The 20,022-nt window shown below is 46.3% G+C and overlaps 1 protein-coding gene across 7 annotated transcripts; it reads right to left on the bottom strand.

Moving 5' to 3' along the window:
- Positions 1-2,869: 2,869 nt before the first annotated feature.
- Positions 2,870-19,516, bottom strand: Pax6 (paired box 6). Of its 7 annotated transcripts, XM_076844299.2 has the most exons (12): positions 19,468-19,516; positions 19,037-19,097; positions 16,324-16,463; positions 15,395-15,525; positions 14,265-14,480; positions 13,341-13,506; positions 7,488-7,646; positions 6,883-6,965; positions 6,519-6,669; positions 6,305-6,420; positions 3,622-3,772; positions 2,870-2,955 (listed from the first exon to the last, which is right to left on the bottom strand). In XM_076844299.2, the coding sequence occupies exons 1-12, from the start codon at positions 19,514-19,516 to the stop codon at positions 2,870-2,872; spliced, it is 1,509 nt and encodes a 502-aa protein (XP_076700414.2). The 7 variants fall into 7 exon arrangements, with proteins under 7 accessions (XP_076700414.2, XP_076700419.1, XP_076700417.1 ...); XM_076844304.1 differs by lacking the exons at positions 16,324-16,463; positions 19,468-19,516 and adding an exon at positions 14,575-14,616 and having other exon boundaries at positions 14,466-14,480; positions 19,037-19,046; XM_076844302.1 differs by lacking the exons at positions 16,324-16,463; positions 19,468-19,516 and adding an exon at positions 14,575-14,616 and having other exon boundaries at positions 14,373-14,480; positions 19,037-19,046.
- Positions 19,517-20,022: the final 506 nt, after the last annotated feature.

Here is a 20,022-nt window from a genome sequence, read left to right on the forward strand (position 1 = left end):
TACAACAAATAAAAGGCCAATTCCTGGCACTACAACCAGAGAGTGTCTTCATCCCTGACCCTGAGAGCGCCTGGAGCTCCATTCAGAAGAACTCATCTCCCTGGGGTATGGGCAGAAGGCAAGGCAGCCGTTCCCATCCTGCTGGACCAGAGGGCTTCCGAAGCTGAACAGCCGCTTCTTCACACTAAACCAGGCTGCGCCACTGTACCCTGGCAATCCTGACCCTCAGAGGACATGTATACGTGCCCATGCACACACATACAGACCCTCAGCTCCCATCACTCCCCTTACCCGTCCCAGCATTCCACACCCAGTTCTCCAAAGTCGATGTTCTCTACATAACAGAACCATCGGCCAGCACCAACTGCCTGACCCTGGCCCAAATCATGGCTAGTTGGAAACAGTCCCTTCTTGCAGAGAAGATGTAAGCCAACCAACAGCTGCTGCAACACGCAATCATATAACCCTTCTCTGACAGTTCCCTTAGCACACATCCCTCAGGGAATAGAGACTGCAAAATGTCAGGAGGTAGAAATGTCTGCTCGGGCTATAGTACCAACAGTGCAGAAGTGCCAGCATGCAGTGCAGCCTGACACTGAGTAAAACTACATGCACACATACAAAAACTGCAATCAACTTAGGAAGGTGTCTCTAAATGTGAAGCAACTCTGGAGGAATAAAGTTATTCATCTATAGCATGCCAGACAGATGAATCTTAATTATCTGTTCACAAACAATTCTTTAGCTAGAAAACAGTAGATGTTGAACTAGAAGGTTATGTTTAAATCCTCCAAATAATTTCTATATTTCTGAACATTTGCCTTTGGGGATTAAAAAAAAAAAAAAAAGAGTGCAGTTCAGAGGAATCCTGGCTCTTTTTCCCCAGAGGTTTTTGCATGTGCGAGCATTTTAATCCAAACTACCAGAACCCCCAGTCTTTTTACTGAAGCTTGCAGAAGAAAACTTATCTATATTGATTTATATGTTGCCTAGAACAGAAAGAAATAACAGTCTCAGACAGGCCTTTTTTACCCAACAAAGGCTTATTTTTTTTCCATCCTTTGCTTGGGCTCAAGCACTCCTGCCCTGCGTGCCGCCACTTTAAACATGATCAGATCTGTGCTTCATTGCAAATAACAACTGACCAACAATGGGCCCTGCTTCATAGATTTGGGAATGTTTGGCTTAAGCTGCCAATGACTGAAGGCCTTTAACTCCCACCGGCCAGTCACAGTCCGCTTTGTTGTCGTCTGTTGATGTGTCTGTGCTCATTATTCCTTGACATGCAACATCCCCCCCTCCACCCTCCAACCATCCACTACCGCACAGAAAGCAAGATTCAAATGGGAACAGCTGTAGTGGTTCAATGGGAAATGATGCCTCTTGTGCAAAGGGGAGGGAGACAGAAAAGAGAGAGGCCCTATCTGAGAAAGGCAACAGCTTTCAGAAAGTCTTGTTTAAGAAATCTACTTTTGAATATACTTCAGTGAAATCATTGTTGAAATAGGCTGACAATAGAAATCTGCCCAGATTGAAAATGCCAGCCCTAATTCAAAACACAATTCCTAGTTGGTAGCTTCTTGCATTTTAAAGTTATTTTTAGACTTTGAAAGTTTTTGAATTAAATATCTAACTGGGAAGTATTACCATTTCATATATATGTTGTGGGTGAACATGGGCACAGATCTACACATAGTTTTAATTGGAATGTTTTTCTAACACATTTCTGATTGATGCTATCTATGAGAATTATTTCTTCAAGGATCATCAGGATGTAAAAATAGGGTCTGAATGAAAGTAACCGTTGGTATTAGAATTGTTAATCTAACATGGAAACAAAATTTGTAACACCACACTATAAGGTTAAAAAGAAAATAGTATAATAAAGGAAATACAAAGGCTTTGGCATGGTTTTTACAATCAACAATGGTTAATTTTGATATGTAGTTGTGAACAACTTCAAAACACTTAAGTTTAAAACTCTTGCAAGCACTTTTAATTGATTAGGAATGAAATCTAGATGCACAAAATGATTGGACTGTGAACAGTAATACAACTATATCTAAGAACAATTAACTTTTGCTGGCCAAAAAAGAAACGTATGATTGCATGAAAATGTGTATAAAACATCTATAGAGTATTCTTGTCAAATATAAATGAAATTAACTTTATTATAGAAATCATTCTGAGGATTTCTAGGGAAGACAAATACTTACATTTAGACATAAAACAAATTGGATTATATCGAAGACACACTCTACCTTTTAGCTATCAACTTTTTTCTTCCTTGAATTTATATCTTACCCTTTTTTGCACATAAACTTTATCCGTTAACAACCTTTGGAAAACCAACAGATATTTCTTACATAAATCTAGTGCATGTTGTTCCAGGTTTAATTATATGCAAAGGAATGATACAAACTTGGAACATCAGTCCATAAACTATGAACAGATGGGTAGAAGTATTCGATATATCTTGATAAAACTCTTAAATTCGTGGCAAATCTTGTTGACCATGGTTTCCTTTTTTTTTTTTCTTTAAACAACTTCATGACCAACACAGATCAAACATCCATCCAGTCTACGTTGTTCTTTTTTCATTATAACATACAAATGCCCATTTACAAATAATACACCAAAATGAATAAAAGTTTGGATACCAAAATGAAGATTTGTTCCAACTGATATTGTGCCTTCCATATGCAAAGGTCCTTGTTTCAAGTCCATTCCCCAGAAGTCCAAAACAGGACACAGTTGCAGAATGAAGTGCTTCTAACAGACATCTTTCTTTCTTTCCTGAATGTTCGACTGTTGTGTCCACATAGTCAGTGACTGAATTAACACAATTTCCTTTTTTTTTTTTTTTTTTTTACTGTAATCTTGGCCAATATTGAGACATATCAGGTTCACTTCCAGGAACTTGAACTGGAACTGACACCCCAGGGGAAATGAGTCCTAGAAACGGATGAAAGAAATAGACATTGTGGCTATTCTCCAGACATAAGCATGCAGTATGAATTTATAGGGTTTTTTAGATCTATACGACTTTCTAACTTTTTTACTGTACTTAAAAACATATTTGAACAAACAAAAGCCATGCCTTCAGAAACTGGAAAAGTTGTATACACATACTGAATCCTAATCCCCCTAACCCAAAAGAAAAGAAAAAGATTCTGCAGATACGTATGTATAGAACTTGACCTAGAAAAGCATCTCTGGAAGACTACTGTGGTACTTCCTAGTTGCAGTGGAAGGCACGGAGGAACTGGGAGATGCAGAAGTGATCCAGAAAGCACCCAGAGTGCGGCTCATTGGGCCCTCACCATAACACCTTTGGCTAAAACCTGTCCTCAGAAAGCTGAAACTCTCAGGCCTTGTCTTCATACACAACTTCTGTTTTTCAGGAAAGACTACGTTTTTGTCTATACAGTGTTAAGTTACTAACTAGCCTGACTAAATTTTCCTTTTGAGTCCACTTTCCCAGGAGACAGGGGTAGAGAAGAGTTGAACACACCCTGACACAAGCTAGGAGGTTCTTTTTAGGTAAACTTTGACTGCAGCACGTGGAGATCAGCTGTACAGGCCGCCGCTGCAGCCGGCAGAGGGCGAAGGCTGGCTCACCTGTTGAAGTGGTGCCTGAGGTGCCCATGGGCTGACTGTTCATGTGTGTCTGCATGTGAGGGGGTGTGTAGGTGTCATAACTCCGCCCGTTCACCGAAGGGCTGGTGGGCAGCATGCAGGAGTACGAGGAGGTCTGGCTGGGGACTGGGGGCTGAGAAGAGAAAGACAAACCCATGGTTACTAAGAAACCCAGTCACATTCCCAGGCTCCCTACTCCCCAGGAACTCTGCCAAGAAGTCTGGTCATTGAAAATGCCTTCATGTAAACTTCCATATGAGAGATCCAAGGTTGGTTTTCCACTGGCCACAGCCAGAATAAAGCACCTGTTCATCAAACTTCTAGAGCACCATAAATGCAGACACCTGTCCAGCCAAGCAGTTGGCATTACCTATTCAGTGATAGGACTTTTGTCCATGTTTGTCTTTTACCTCTGATGGCATCTTTAGAGAACCCACAGCATGAGGACTTCCACTTAAGCACATCCTTTCTTCCTGCAAGTCTGTATCTATTGGGGAACTCTGTGAACCCCCAAATTCCACATCCCAAGCTTTGGGGCAGAGAGCAGAGGGAGAAACTCCCAGCGAAGTTTGTCATAGGGACGTTGCAACCTTTCACAGCTAGACTCCTGGGATTCAATAGTCTTTGAAGAAGCAGATTCAGGATGACCTCAGGTTAAAGCAGTCAGAAGTGTCAGGTAAGTATAACACATCCCCATCCTGAAAATTAACTGTGACTTCCTAATGAATCCAAGAGCCCTGATTGAGTTGTATCCAAAGTGTGTTGCTACCCTCCCAAATGGTAGTGTTGAGGAGCTAGCCCTTTCTCCTAACTAAGAAATATGCAGAGTTGGAACAAGACCCCTCTTGAGCTTTGGGGGGCTATTCCAGGACAGCAAAGTTGGGATGAATTAATAGAAGCATTATGTCAGCAACAAGAGAGATGATAGAACTATTCTGCTCTGCAAACAGAAGCGCTGCTGGACATTCCATGCCACATTCTCAGAGAGGGTGACACATCAGAGAAAGTTCAGAAGAAAATACCCACCTTTGCAAAATGGCTGAGGATTTTGGTCAACGAGACGAACATCTATTCATCTGACAGAACTAGACTGCCCCCCCACACACACACACGCTCCAAAATTCAAAAAACATTCTTGTCTAAACAGTATTATGCCTCATAAATGCATGATTTTTAAAAGTCAATATTTGAAATAAATTGACCTCATGTTAGTCTGTATGAGGGAACAACTCTAATGTAATAGCACTATCTATTTAATAGTTTCTAATTGCTTTCTCATATACACATTTTGTTATCTTCACAGAAACCTGGATGTTGCTACAATATATAAAACTGAACCAGACACTCTGTGGCCTTATTAAAGTCAGATGATGACTGCTAACATCAAGTTCAAAGAGGCAAACAGGCCTTGAGGGCCCTGCCAGAATTCCATCTTGCATTTGTTTCTAATTCCTACAATCACTTCCCTTAGGCAACCTGACTTCTGGAAAATTCCAAGGCAGTTAAAGCAACACCAACTAATGGGCTGTTAATCCCTTAATTTACATCAATTGCACTATGGCCAATAATAGCCAGATGCAATAAAAATAAACATGTGAATAATTCCTCTGAAGTTGCTTATCTAGCTGCTCCTCTATTAGTCTGAAGACTGTCAGACATTTAGTTGTTGTTATTTGGATTTGAAATCCAGCAAAAGATGTTCAGTGGAGAATAAACAATCTGTATAACCCCAGAACTGTTTCCAGCAGGGGCTCTTGCTGGCCAATCTCACACCATCAGGCATCTCTAATTGTTGCACAAACAAGACCTTGGAAAGCCGCTGTAGAAGGCCCACCAGAAGACAGATTTGTTTTATTCCTCCCATCAAGAATCCATCCAGCAACAAAGATTTAGTACACCTCACTTGCCTTATACAACTTACATTAGAAAGATCTAACCTTGTAGAGGGCCTAGCAATATAGGGACTGGTAAATACTTGGGACAGAATTAACAACGGGAGTGGGTTATTATACCACATGAATTGCATCAAGCTTTCCAAGCAGCTAGGAGTGCCACAAACTTGTCACAAAATTAACAGCCAAGACACACACCATCTTCAGCAAATGCTTCCTATTATTTTTTTATTTGTAAGATGTAGAAAGAAAACTAACTTTTCCACCATATGAAGTCTATCTCACTGTGTAAATGTGAATCCCATTTCTAATCCATTTTTTTCTTCCTAACTAGTTTATCACATATACCCTACATCATGTCCAAAATGCATATACACATACCATGTTTATTAATATGAGCACATTGGTATAAACCCAAATTTTATGAATATTAACCCCTTACTATTTCATAATATTTCAGTATTATGCAGGTTTCACAGGCACCCAAACATGCCTCACTACCACCCAACATTATCAAGCTAACATGATGTTAAAAGGCAGATTAACTTGACTGAACAGGTTAGGCGTTTTGCTTGTGTTTTTTAAAGGCATGAATCAATCAATCAATCAATCAACTAAAAGAGATTGGATTGACTGTCTCAGACTTGACTGGTCAAGCTGATGACTGTCATGAGAAAGGCTCCCAAGGGTGCAGACAGCTGATGAGGTAGCAAGCCTTAACCCATTCCCAACCTCTGCTGGGCCCCTTAAAGAAAGCAGCCAGCCTCACTTACTTGCATAGGCAGGTTATTTGCCATGGTGAAGCTGGGCATGGGTGGCAGAGCGCTGTATGTGTTGGTGAGGGCAGTGTCTGTTCGGCCCAACATAGAGCCAGATGTGAAGGAGGAAACTGCAGGGAGAGAGAAACAGCAGATCACCCTGGTGAGAGCCAGAGCCCACAGTAAACAGGATTAGACACATTTTTGGAGCATTAGTATTTCAAGTTACCAGGTGTGGTGGGTTGTGGAATTGGTTGGTAGACACTGGTGCTGAAACTACTGCTGATGGGAATATGACTAGGGGTGTTGCTGGCCTGTCTTCTCTGATTCCTCAGTTTTTCCTCTCTTCTCCATTTGGCCCGTCGATTAGAAAACCATACCTGGACATGGGATGGAGCAAGTTAGCCCAGTGCCTGCTCCCAGCCCAACCCCATGGTTGGCACCTCCACAACCACCCTTCCCCAACCACATGGCAGCAGACTGAACCTGTTACTATTTACATAAATTAATGGCACTCCTTTGAAGTATCTTTGTCTCCAAAAAAAGTATATGGGATGAATCACAAACTTTGAAACCACATAGTTGCTGGGTACCTGTATTCTTGCTTCAGGTAGATCTATTTTGGCTGCTAGTCTTTCCCGGGCAAACACATCTGGATAATGGGTTCTCTCAAACTCTGAAAGAGTAAGTTGATTTTATATGTTGGGCCAGAACTACACAAAACATGTGAACCAAGCCCAGGATCAAGCTGATTCCTGCCTCCCCCCTCCTGTCACCTCTAACCAATTTCTTTTGCCTATTTGTGTTGACCGGACTTGGAAGGACTTTCCCACCAGAACTAAGTTAAATTTTCTCTGTAAAGATATTCAATGAAAAAAAAAAAAAAGATATTCAGTGACCCTTCTGTGTCCTGAAATAGCCAAATCATCATTTTTCTTTTATAAGTCAGACTTTTAGTCTTTGGATTATTTGTAGATGAAAAGAAGAAAGAAAACACACACGTGCACATGCACGCGCGCGCACACACACACACACACACACACTGAAAAGATGCCCAGAGGAAGAAAAAAAGACAGAAAGAAAAAAGAAACCTTTTCAGTCCTCTATGCAAAGGGCCCTGGCTAAATTTAGCTCTTTGTACTGAAGATGTGGCATTTACTTTGATTTACTGTTTCTCTACTTTGAAAAATCCCATCACCTTTCTCCAGGGCCTCAATCTGCTCTTGGGTAAAGGATGTTCTATTTCTTTGCAGCTTCCGCTTCAGCTGAAGTCGCATTTGAGCCTCATCTGAATCTTCTCCATTGGAACTGATGGAGTTGGTATTCTCTCCCCCTCCTTCCTGTTGCTGGCAGCCATCTGGAACAAAAAGAATAGAAAGATATGAAAAATTTGGAGCTTCCAAAAGGGGTCAGCAGCATTGGTAGCACAGTGGTGGACACAGCTACCTTCCAAAAGGGGCCTGATATATAGTCAGAAACTCCAAAGTCCCCACAAAACATTTCTAAGCTAACTGTCAGGCTTCTTTTAATGAATTACCTGAACAACACTGATTACCTGACTACTATTTCCTTTCTCTCTGTTTTTACCAAGCTGAGATAGACAATATACAAGCTAAATAGCAGTTCTTTGATAAAATGAGTACTAAAGTTTCCAATCAAAATGATCTTTCATAAATAACCCTACTCCCCAAATGTCTCACCCAGCTCCCTTTCCCTACAGAATGTATTTACCTATGGCTGTGTTGGGAAAATAGAAGAGTGATGTTCAAGATTTCAGCTGATCTATAATCAGTAATTCCTATCTAATCAATTAGATGTTGATAGGTTTGTAGAAAATGCTATTAAGAAACCAAACCAAGCTTGTAATCTTTTTAAAAAAATATTTATCTAGTTTTTATTTGAATTCTGCACAGTCAATTTCATTTTAAAGGTTGTGAATTTAGAAGTGCTCGCATTGTTCTGCAGTTTTATTCAACTATTGTATGAGTGCGCTTCGCCTTGACACCTATTACGAGCACAGCTGTAATTATATCATCACCAAGAACAGGCTATAATTGCTGAAAATGGAATTTTATATTTAGATAAAAGGACTGTCCATTCTTTGTAATGTGTTGCACCAGAGAAAAGTAAGATTTCTTTTAAATTTTTAACGTGTAATTTTAAAAAAGAAATAGTAGCGAGTTCACTAACTAGCTAAATATGCTATGCTGCAGCTGAAACCTTGGCATATCATTTAAGTGGTACATTTTTAATTAGGGCATTTCCACCACTTTTAATGTAATTTCTATCATTAAACAGGGGAAAGTTTTATTGTTTTCCCTTGCTGCTTGGATGGTGAGATGTGCACTTGGGCTAGATGTCTCTGCCTTGCACCTTGCCTGTGAGGTCACATCCTGTGTGAAGGGAGGGACTCAGGCCCTGTTTGGGCCTCTGGGGCCATTGTAGGCTAGGTCCTCGATCTTGATTCCTGAGGACCCTGAGGGATACTAATAGGGGCTGCCAGCTCCTGATCCTAGAAACTTGGCCAGTTGCAGGGGTGGGCGGGGTGGGAGGCCTTGGTGGGAATCGACTTGGCCAGGAATATCATTTATAACCTGGAGACAATAGGCAGTGCCTTCAAAGAGTTCAGGGAATTGTGACAGGATCTAGTGGGATCTTTTCAGGAACTTTGAAATGTTTTAAAACCCCAACTTTCTCCCCCATTTAAACAGGCGGATTCATCGGCACTGGCCACCATATGGGCCCTTGGAGATCTATTGAGATGACCACCAACACTTGAATAGCGAGGGGCTGCTTTTCAGCGCCACACAATGCCCCGTGAGTAAGGGAAACTATTAAACTCCTGGGGCAGGAGCGTTGGCAAACTTTCGTGGGCAGAATTTTGAGGCCACAATGAGCACGGACAACAAAAGGATTCTCTTGAGGCGTGCAGCGGGCCACATTGTGTTACAAGAAGCCCAGTCAACAGACTTTTCAGCGAAGTGTGTTAACCCCTCTGCTCTGCTATCATTAATCACTGTCCGAAGAACGGGCGCCTCGGTGCTATTTAGGGCGCTTGGCTGGGGGGATGGAGGGTGGATGGGGGGCCAGGGCAGGGAATGGAGAGAGGCAGGGAGGGTGGCTGCGGACCACAGCCGGGTGGGGGGTGGCGGGAAGGCGGAGGAGGAAGACCAGAGGGCGGGGTGGGAGAGGGAACTGGAGGGTGGGGAGGAATAGAGGGAGATGGAGGGAGAAAGGGCTCGAAAGAAATGAGCCCAGAAAAGTATAAGAAGAAAGGTCAGAAAAGAATGCTGAGAGGGAAAACAGACAAGACAGGGAGAAAAGGAGGAAAAGGAAGATAATGGAGGGAGACTGTATTAGTAAACAATGCGAGGCTCTCGCGCCCAAGTGTCTGAGAGTTTTCGAAGCGCTTTTCAGAAGTGAAGAGCGCCCCCCGCCCCGCCGCCATTATTTTTGGGTTCGCTGAACCAGGAAGACTAGAAACAGCCCTTTCTGACCAACTAGACAGGCCCATCGGTGGAGGCCCCACCCTAGTCCCTTTTCTAGCACATTAGATCTTGCCAATTAAACAAAGCTGCCAGGGTCTCCCTCAGAAGACCCCTGCAGACAGCGTGCTCTGCTTCACTCTGCTTCTCTGACATCCTCCTGATTTTTAAAGCATGGAACTTGATATTCACATTCATTCATTCTCACATTCATTCATTCTCACATTCATTCATATTCACATATATATTCATTCTCTCCCCCCCCCCCCTCTCTCTCTCTCTCTCTCTCTCTCTCTCTCTCTCTCTCCTTCCGGGGCTCATACACTCTTACACTTGCAGGGCCCCTCTTTCGCTGATATGCGCCTACAGCCTGACCTCTAAGGGGAGAAGTCAACCGGGTTAGGGGAACTCGATTTTGAACCTTAAAAAAGAAAAAGAAAAAAAAAAGTGGAATTAGAAGCCAGCCAGAGGAACGCCAGGGCTGCAAGATTCCTCTGTGAAGGCGCAGATGGAGCTTTTGCTACTTTAAAAGTAGCAACTCTTTTAGTCCAGCAGTGACAAAGTGGTCACTCAGATTGGGAGCCTTTTTTTTTTTTTTTTTTTTTTTCATTTAGTGGATTTACTTTTACCCTTAAACCTTTTAACAAAATAAAGCTAGAAGTTGGATTTTGAATTTCCCACATGATAGACGTAAGTGGCGGACAATTAAGATATCTTCTTTAAAAGGAGCCCCCTCGGAGCCGCGCAAAGAAGGGGCCTTCAATGGGCGCCGTCCACCTTCCAGCCTAATCCGTGAGAAGGCGAGTGAAAGCGCCTCCCATTATCCCAGCCCCAGGACCATCTGACGCTGGGGATAGGATTTGTTTCCTGGAAGAAGGAGAGGGGGGTGGGAGACGCTGGGAAATAAAATCATTCCTTAGTTTCTTAGTGTCTTAATCAGTGAGGCGGAAAACAAGCAAGAAAAGATAGCAACCCGGTTGCGGCACCTTTTCAGCTCTGGAGCGCGGATCAAAACATTGTAGCATCTGTTGAAAGAGAGACTGACTAAATCCTATAGAGGGCTTGGGTATTGGGGAGGGGGGTGAGGGGAGGAGATAAGACACTGTCTCCGTGATCCCTAAAACCACCAAATCGCTGGAGAATTGGGTCTGGATAGAGTTGTATCTTGTTGTTGTCAGCCCACGTCGTCACGATTTTATTCACAGCCGCATGGCGTTGATCAGATGGAAACCATATTTGTCTCCCTCTGAGACCTAACCTCGCCTTATGCTTTTGGAGTAATGGACTCTTTTAAACCCAAGAACAGCTTCCCGGACTGGGAAAGGGGACCAGGGAAGGAGGGGGGCCCTCTTAGCGCCAAAAGGCGGGAGGATTTCCCCGGGAATGTGATCAGAAGCTCGCCACCCGTGCCCGGCCCCCGGCATCCACGACACGGTTAAGCTCGGTTAGCACCACGCGTCCTCCCCACTGAGCGGGACCGTGGCAGGTAGCCTAGGAGAAAATGCACGAGTGGGTTGGTTGGGGGGGGTGTTTTTTTTCTTTCTTTTCTTTTCATTTTTTTTTTTAGAAGTGGGTTGGGGTTGGCAGTTGACAACCCGGAATTCTCTAGCAACTAGACGCCTAAAAGTTAAAGAACTCCTAAACTATCGCCGCCTCCAATCCAAGCGTCACTACCAGGCCCTGGTAGTTAGGTTCTCACTTCCTGCCCTACTACTGGGACGAAAATCTGCCTAATCAGGCGCCACCTCTATGGAAGCTGCTGCCCTTGGCTTCTGTCTGGGAGAGGGGCTCATTCCATGTGCCCCAAGTAAACACGATCCCTCGTGCTAGGCCAGAGTGGAGGTTTGAGGCTCTGCCCTTCCAGGCCTGGGCCCCTTGGGCCCAGCGCCCTCCCAAGACATCTTGGACCAAGTCTGCCAGAATCTAGGCGAGGGAGGGGCCAGAAGGACTTCAGATTACTGGGGAGAGAGGGCTGGACCGTAGGGAGAGCGAAGAGCATTGCTTGGGTGTGTCCAGTGTGTGCACGTGGGAATCCTACAGTTCCAAAGGTCAGGCAGGGGTGGGGTTGTCTACACTCAGCCAGGTCACTGGCTAGTCTCACTGGAGGCGGAAGGGGGCCTGGACCAGCGTGCGTGCTGCACTCCCGGAGACCATGGGTTCGAGGCCCATGCGGGAGGGGTCCCCCAAGGGAGCCAGGCCCCGCGCGTCAGGAGGCCTCGAGCGGCCAAGCCACCGCGCTGGGAAACAAGAAGCGAGCGCCCTGCTCCCTATCTTCCCAGTGTCCGTCCTATATTGTTTTCTGCTCTTAAAACTGACATGTCTAATTGGCAATTGGTGCCGAATCGTGTCCAGAGGTCTCTTGTGGAACATTTCTACAGCTGTCTCCTTCAACTAGACGCTTATTCATGTCGCCTTAATGAGAAACAAAACGTTCTCTAATGAGCAATTACAGAGCGACAGGATTGTTCCCATAACAAATTCTTGCGAGTGACAGAAGCATCCTTTGTACCAGATATTTCGCATACTGTTACCGATTTTCCCTTCCCTAGCCCGGCTCGGGAGAGACACAGGGCACCCGAAGCTCGTCCGAGAGTGCACGGACGCGCCGGCAACCCAGTCTGGGTCCCTGCGCGACCGCCCCTGGCCCTGAGCCCCCAGGCTCCGTTGTGCTCCCGGGAGTGAGACGCCACGTCCCATTATCCTGCATATTATCTCCTTGTCACAAGGACAACAAATACCGATTAATCTTCGGAGTAAACTGTTTCCTAGTCTTGACCAAACTACCTCGGTGTGTGGGGGGAAGAGGAAAGCCAGCCGACCCCCTTTCCCACCCGCCCCTCTTCCTTCATCGGTTCTCACAGATCCTGGGACGTTCCAGCTCCCACCTCTCCTCCCAATCCAGGAGGCATTCCGGGAACCCTAAAGTCTTCTCACCCCACCACTTGTAAACAATCGCCACCCACAGAGTGAGAACAGGGGGCCCAAATGGGTGAAGAGGGGAAGAGCAAGAAGGGTGGCTTGTTTTAACTGGGAGACCACCATTGCCTATGCCTGTCCTCTCTTCCTCCACGGGGCCCAGCATCTCCCTGCTCACCTTATTATATGCACCTTACTCATAGTCACATAATTTGTCAACTGCAGTAAAAAACAAAATGATACAACTATTTACCTCACAGTCTGTCAGTGTGTTAACTTGTCACACTTTTACAGCAAGGGGGCTTCCTGTGCATTTTAATGTCAAATTTGAATAGGACACAGTGCCTTGAGCTTACACGCACACACATACTCCTACCCACAAGGACACCTGTGCGTGCTTGCACATACACACACGCACCAACTTCATACTACTCTTGACATACATAACCTCATATTCTCAGGCCAACAAGATGGTTCAACAAACACCACCTACATACAATGCAATTTGATATGTCCCAGACCTTGGAATCCAGTCTTCCACTGCATTCCTCAAACACAGAAGCCCAGAGGAGGAAAAGGTTTGGGGAGAAGAGAATGGGCAAGAAGGGGTTGCACTTATGGGGTTTGGAGAATGGCTACTTGGGTTTTACCTTGCGTAGGTTGCCCTGGCACGGAAGTCCCAGGATACCAACCCGGGCGGGTGCCCCAGCTTCCGGTCTGCCCATTCAACATCCTTAGTTTATCATACATGCCGTCTGCGCCCATCTGTTGCTTTTCGCTAGCCAGGTTGCGAAGAACTCTGTTTATTGATGATACCTGCAAATCAAAGCAAAATCAAATCAAATTGTAGGGTCTCTTGAAGACACAGTCACCCTGTCTTAAGTACCATCTCAGTTCTCCCACAGTTTTAAACAATAACCCTCAACACATTAAAAAGCTCTCAGCCTCTCTACCATAGTGAGCGAATTTACACCTACATCTGGTAAAGATGAATAGCCATCATTTTGGTTATGGAAATTGAGTTTGGTTGAGAGTTGGGGGACTTGGGGAGTAGAAGCCTTCACCTTAGCCAGGTGTCTCTGATATCCTAATTCATACAATTACTTTGTTTTGTTTAAAGACTTCCCAGTGAAAGGTTTAGACTTGGTTGGAGATTTCTTTCATTTTATTGGTTTTATATTGGAGCAGAAATGGATGTATAACATCTGAAAGAGGGTTCAGGCAGGTATGTTTGGAGGAAATTAGAATCTGTTTTTTGTTTTCCTTGTTGATTCAAATGCCCTTCCCCAGCGCCTCTACCCTAGGGTTTACAGCATGCAAATGAAGTGAACAACTCCTCACACTTGACTCCCATTTTCCAGACAGTCAAAAAAGAAAAAAGAAAAAAGAAAAAAAAAAGTCAGGGCACTCCACTTAATATCCCCAGGTACAGAGGAGATGTGTGTCAATCAGGGAAGAGACATTGAAAGAGAGACACTGAGAGGGAAGAGAGTGAAAAAAAGTAAAGATCGAGATGCCAAAGAGGAGAGTGTGGAGCTTAGGGCAGGTAAGATAAATGTTCTCATTGAACTTACACTTGGTATGTTATCGTTGGTACAGACCCCCTCGGACAATAATCTGTCTCGGATTTCCCAAGCAAAGATGGACGGGCACTCCCGCTTATACTGGGCTATTTTGCTTACAACTTCTGGAGTCGCTACTCTCGGTTTACTACCACCGATTGCCCTGGGTCTGATGGAGCCAGTCTCGTAATACCTGCCCAGAATTTTACTCACACATCCGTTGGATACCTGCATAGGGGAAGTGGACAGAAAACCACATTATTAATAATTTCAAGACAAAAATAAAATTGTTTAAGTATGCATTAAACAATGACAAGCTTACGTTTTGATTGTCCAGCACTTGGACTTTTGCATCTGCATGGGTCTATAACACAAAAATATACCTTCAATGGTACGAGAACTTACTGTAGAGAGCTTTTTTTTTCTTAAAATTACATTTGTAGCCCTAAAAACTACAAATATGATGATACTTGCAAACATTTTGAACTCATTTTTAATTAAAAAAAAAACTGTTTTCCTAAACACTGCCTGAAGATGCATCAAAACGGAAGTCAATTTGCTTTTTTTGTGTGTTTGCTGATCTTGCTTTAAAAGTGGTTTTTATGTTTTAAAGAGCAAAAGGGGAAATGAGCAGAATTTTTACTTTTTTTTTTCCTTGAAAATTTGCTCAACTGAGCAAATATGAGTTAAGGAGGGGTAAATGGCATTTGTCATTTAAATCTATATATTCTTCATAAACATGAAGAATGCAATCAAATATCTTAAAGCCCCAGGTAAGCATGGGATAGGGAGAGGGGAATGAAATTATGCCAGTTTATGTAACTCAGCTCATTACAGTTCATAAACTGTTACCACAATAAATGTCCTCACCAAATGATAAGAGGTTTTTTAAAAAAATTTCACACACAATTTTTTTTTTCTTAAGCAGATGGATTAACTTATGTAACTGTCTCAGGTTGAAAGAGATAGGGAAGGATGGTGGAAGGAGAGGGGAAAGAGGGAAGGTAGGGGAGTGGGGTGGGGACCGGGGTGGGTGAGGGTGGGGTTCCATAATTAGCAGTGTTTACAGTTAGAAATGAAGAAAGGGCGCTGAGAGTGGAGGGCCGCGGGGGCGGCTAGTGGGGCGGCGCCGGGAGGATCACCTGCAGAATTCGGGAAATGTCGCACGGCCGGGCCCCGCTGTGAGCTAGCTCTACGATCTTCTGCCGGGTGGAGTCCGGCAGTGGCCGCCCGTTGACAAAGACACCACCGAGCTGATTCACTCCGCTGTGACCTGAAGAAAGGGAGAGGAGTGGAGAGGAAAAGAAAGGAGAGGAGAGAAAAGAGGAGGAAGGGCAGGAAGGAGAAGAAAAAGGAGTGGGGAGAGGAAGAGAGAAGAAGGAGGAAAGAGGAAGGAATGAGGGAAGGAAGGAGGGAAGGGAGGGAGGAAGGGAGGGAGGAAGGAAGAAAGGAAGGAAGGAAGGAAAGAAGAAGAAGACGACAACCACAATGCATCCTCAGTTCCCTGCCAAACCATGCCAATCTCAGATGTCAGGTCCTTGATACTCATCAAAGAAACCACCAACAACAGGACCACCAGCCATGCAGGACAGTAGGCAGGCCAGTCCAAAATACAATCTATTCCTTCCCACGGGATTGCTGAAGGATCAGACACATATCAACAGACAAGAACACATGTACCCCACTACCGACCCCATCCCATCAACACTCCCAGCCCACTGCCCCACTTGATAAACACTTCAGCCAGCCTCTGAACCCACAAGGTGCAAACAGCTAGCTCTAAAAATCTCCTCCTAAAGACTCCCTCTGAGTGTCATCACAAACCGTGGATTCTACAGAGCCTAGACTGAACCTCTAAGGTCTCTGCAGTGTTGGAACAGGGATCCTTACAGCCCTGCAGCGCTCCCAGAAACGTTTGCGTCACGATCTAAACTCTGGCGAAGGCGCGGCACAGCACCGGGGTTTGTATTGTATTGTTTTGTTTTGTTTTAATAGATGGGGAAGGAGAGGAGTGGAGAAAACCCAGAACGACAAATCTGGGGCTAGTGAACCCCAACCTAGGTCTCCACGCCTCCACAGCAGGCTAGAGGGTCAGAACCCCTGCTTGGCTCCAAGCAGAGTGCTCCACCTGCCGCAAGTGAGGCCGGAGAGCCCGCAGTCTTCGCACCCGCTACTGCTCGCTTTCCTTCAGCTGCTGGACTCCGCCCTCCCCTCAGCCGAGAAAACATATTAGCCAAAAATGAAAAACAGAAAAGAAAAAGACCACATCAGTGTCCCCCAGCCTTCCTTTATCTGGTATCTCACAACCTCATCCCATTGTCTGATCTTAGAGAATGGGGCGAGGAAGAGAGCACCTTTTCTGTAGCCCTCTCCTCAGAAACCACAGACTCGAAAATAAAAGCCAAACCCCAATTTCCACTTCCTTAAAAATCTCCAACCTGCAGCCCCGACTCTAGAGTGCAGCCCTCCCAGGAGAAGATGTGGCTCCCTGCTCGGCTCTTCTCTTCTCTCTTCTCTCTTCTCCTTGGAGCCTCCTGATAAATTGACTCCAGGAGCCTGAGCTTCTTAGCAATAAATAAGCTCCAAATATAGAAGAGGGGGGAAAATATGATGAGCCTCTCTGACATTTGTCTTTAAAATAAAACTAGCTGCACGTCAAGTTTGAGCTTAATTTCTGGAAATAGGCGGAAGTCGCTCCGGATCATGCATGGAAGGCTAATTGAAAAGATCAGTCGGGGCGCTTGTGGCAGCCTTGTCACTTTGTGACAGTGCTCCGCTCCGGGAAATTGCATCGTCACGACAAACGGGACCGTGATAAAACGACCCTTTCCGTCCCTATTTGTAGATCACTCAGACGAGATTGAACTGCACTCATTTCCCCTTCGAGGGGAGCCGCGTTTTCAGGATAGCCCAAGGCTCCGGACTGGGGGGGTTGGTCACTGAGGGGGGGTTGGAGACTCAACTCTATGAGAAGTGACAGGCGTTTGGGAGATCTGGGTTCCGGCCCGGGCAAGCGCAGGCCGGGACATTGATGGGACACCGCTTCTCCAACAAGGCCTAGCCTGTGCTTCCGGTTTCCACTAAATTCCCTTTATTGCCTTCCTTTGCTTCCCCACTCCTGTCTACCGCTCCAGCTGCTGAGGCCCACCTCTGGGCAAAAGGAGCCTTTATGTAAAAAGAAAGGCTGTCCCCTCTAGAGAAACCAAGACTTCCCAAACTTCCTGCCTAGCCAGGCAATTCCCAGTCTACGAATGCCAATGCAGTGTGAGTTCGCCTAATCTTAGACCTCCCTCCTTCTCCCCCACTGCAAAAATAATGTGCCTGCCACCTCCGTAGCCACGGACGGCGGGTGCCTGCCCAGGAGACTCCAAGGCCCGAGCGCCTCTGCCAGCATCGAAATGGCAGCGAGGAAGCGTAACTCTAAATTCCCCTTCAGAGGTTAAGCCTCAATCATTGTGTCCCTTCCCTAGGGACCGCTGGCGCTCTCGCCCAGTGGCGATGATTATGCGCCTAGAATTCGACCGCGAAGCATCTAATAAGAAAACATATGGTGTCAATTTGGATGCTCCGCGCCTTGCGCACACCCGGGAACTAGCAGCACAAAGCCCTGCGGGCCGTCCTGCGACCCCGCGCCCCTCGGAGCCCGCCGGCCTGGCCGCAGCGGCAAAAGCTCACGGCTTTGCGCCCGGGCCCACCCTAGAGCTTGAGGCTGGGGAATCTGAGCTCCAAGAGCAAATCTCCGCCACCTTTGTGCCCTTTGCTGAGCTTCGCGCCCAGCATCCCCTGCGGCACCAGGGGGCGACCAGCGCCTCCAGAAGAGATGGTTCAGGCACTGGGGAGCGTCTTAAGTCTTTGCGTTTAGACAGGGGCAGGTTGCTAGAAGACCTAGGCCTCCCACACTCCCAGTACAGTTGTATCCTTAAACCACGTACTGATCCTACCTCAACTGGGCCTAGCTTCACTGGGCCTCGAGGCCGCTAGGTCCTAGATCTAAGATAGCCCAGCTGCATACCAGCACCTACCGACTAAGCAGGAAGGTGGGTGGGGGCCCCAGGGGTCTGGCAAGGGAAAAAAGGCAGGCACAAAAGCAGGGGACTGAAAGGCACTTCGGGCCTGGGAAGATCAAGACCCACGCAGTTGCCGCTGCCAGGGCAGGACTTCTCCAGTTACTGGGAGTAGCCTCTACCCTCTTTACAGACCCAGTAAACCCTGCTCTTGCGGGCACCCTGTAACGGCTCCATGGCGCGGTTTACCACCTCCACCCGGCTCAAGCCTAGGTGCTCGGCTCCCCTTCCCTCCTAGGCCCAGGCCGGGGTAGAGAGGGGAGGAGCTGCACTGAGAGTGACTAGGGGAGGGAAGCCCCCCACCCCGCCCTGTCGGTGGAGACTTTCAGTCTTGGCTAAGCCTAAATGGGGCCTCCTTCTGGTCGCGCCACCAGGAGAAGCCTTCGCCCCGCCCTGTTCAGCCCAGCCCCTCTCTCTGGGGTCAGAGCCCGGGCAGGGGCGGGGAGGGGGTGTGAGTTACAGGATTTGGGGGGGATGGGGTTTCTCTACCGCAGCTTCCAAAACTCCGGCGGGCTGTTCTGAAGAGCCCAGCCCCTACTCTTCCAGGATCTAGAACAGCAGAGTGAACATCCTCCCCTCACGGGCTACCGGCGCAGGTCTCGGGCCTCTTCCCTTCCGCAGGCTGCCTGGCCAGCACTGCGCCGCGAGCCTCTGCGCCCTCCCCTGACCCGCGGGTCCGCGCCTCCAGCCTGAAGTCCGCGAAGGACCTGAGGCACTTACTGTTCTGCATGCTGGCGCTGGCTGGGGGCCACGGGATCCCACGGGGCTCGAATATGGGGCTCTGTTAGCAAGAAAACAGGAGTTAATACTAGGCCGCTGCACCAGGTAGGCCTGAACTCCCACCGAGGAAGACCTGGGGCCAGTACAGGGGAATACGCTTAAGAAATTGATCCACTCAACCGCTTGGGGCGATCTTAGGGTCATTTAGCTTTGCCCTCCAGTACATGCAAGATCTATCCTTTGGGCTTCGAATAAACTACTCCAATATATCCTATCCGTTCATCCCAGATTCTTTAGTTCACCCTCTAATCCGGAGAAACAGTGACCTGATTTTGAATTTTTTTCTTCCATTTGAACTATATAGTGAAGAAACATTCTGAAATAGTTTGACTCTAAGGTTTTGAAACCCAAAGCAGCATTGCAGAACTTGCCTGAAATCTGTGATGTCTGTCCACTCTTATAATAAAAGGCCTCACACATCTGCGCTCCCCTAGTTAAAGTCTTCCCCCTAAGACAAAACAGAGGGAGAGAAAGGCAGGTGAAATTGTGGCTCAAAAGCATAGGTAGATGGACTTTTTGAGTCCGGCTCTCAGGACAAAACAGTGCAATCAGGACTCAATCACTCTGCATTACATCCATATTTCCAGTGGCTACTCCCACAGAAATCCCTACACCTTGGGAAAGACTGCTCTGGCCTGGCTTGGGAAAATTGGAGAATCTAAGGAGTTGGGGTCCTACTTTTGAAAAAACATCAAAAACCAGGAAAAGGGGGATGGGAAACTAGAGGAACAGTGGAGAAAAGAGTAGAGCTGGGGAAGAAAGGTGACTACTACCTGAAGTTTGAAGGTAAAAAAAAGTGGGGGACCTCCAAGAACTTCCTGGGGCCTGAGGCCACAGGTTGGAGTAGTTTGGAGGGCTGTAGGCAATAGGCCTTCCTTCTGTAAGGATTTTCACCACCTTAGCTGTCCCAAGACTCCCGTAGCAAA

This window comes from Callospermophilus lateralis, chromosome 2 (genome assembly GCF_048772815.1).
Source record: "Callospermophilus lateralis isolate mCalLat2 chromosome 2, mCalLat2.hap1, whole genome shotgun sequence".
In the NCBI taxonomy this organism is placed as follows: Eukaryota; Metazoa; Chordata; class Mammalia; order Rodentia; family Sciuridae; genus Callospermophilus; species Callospermophilus lateralis.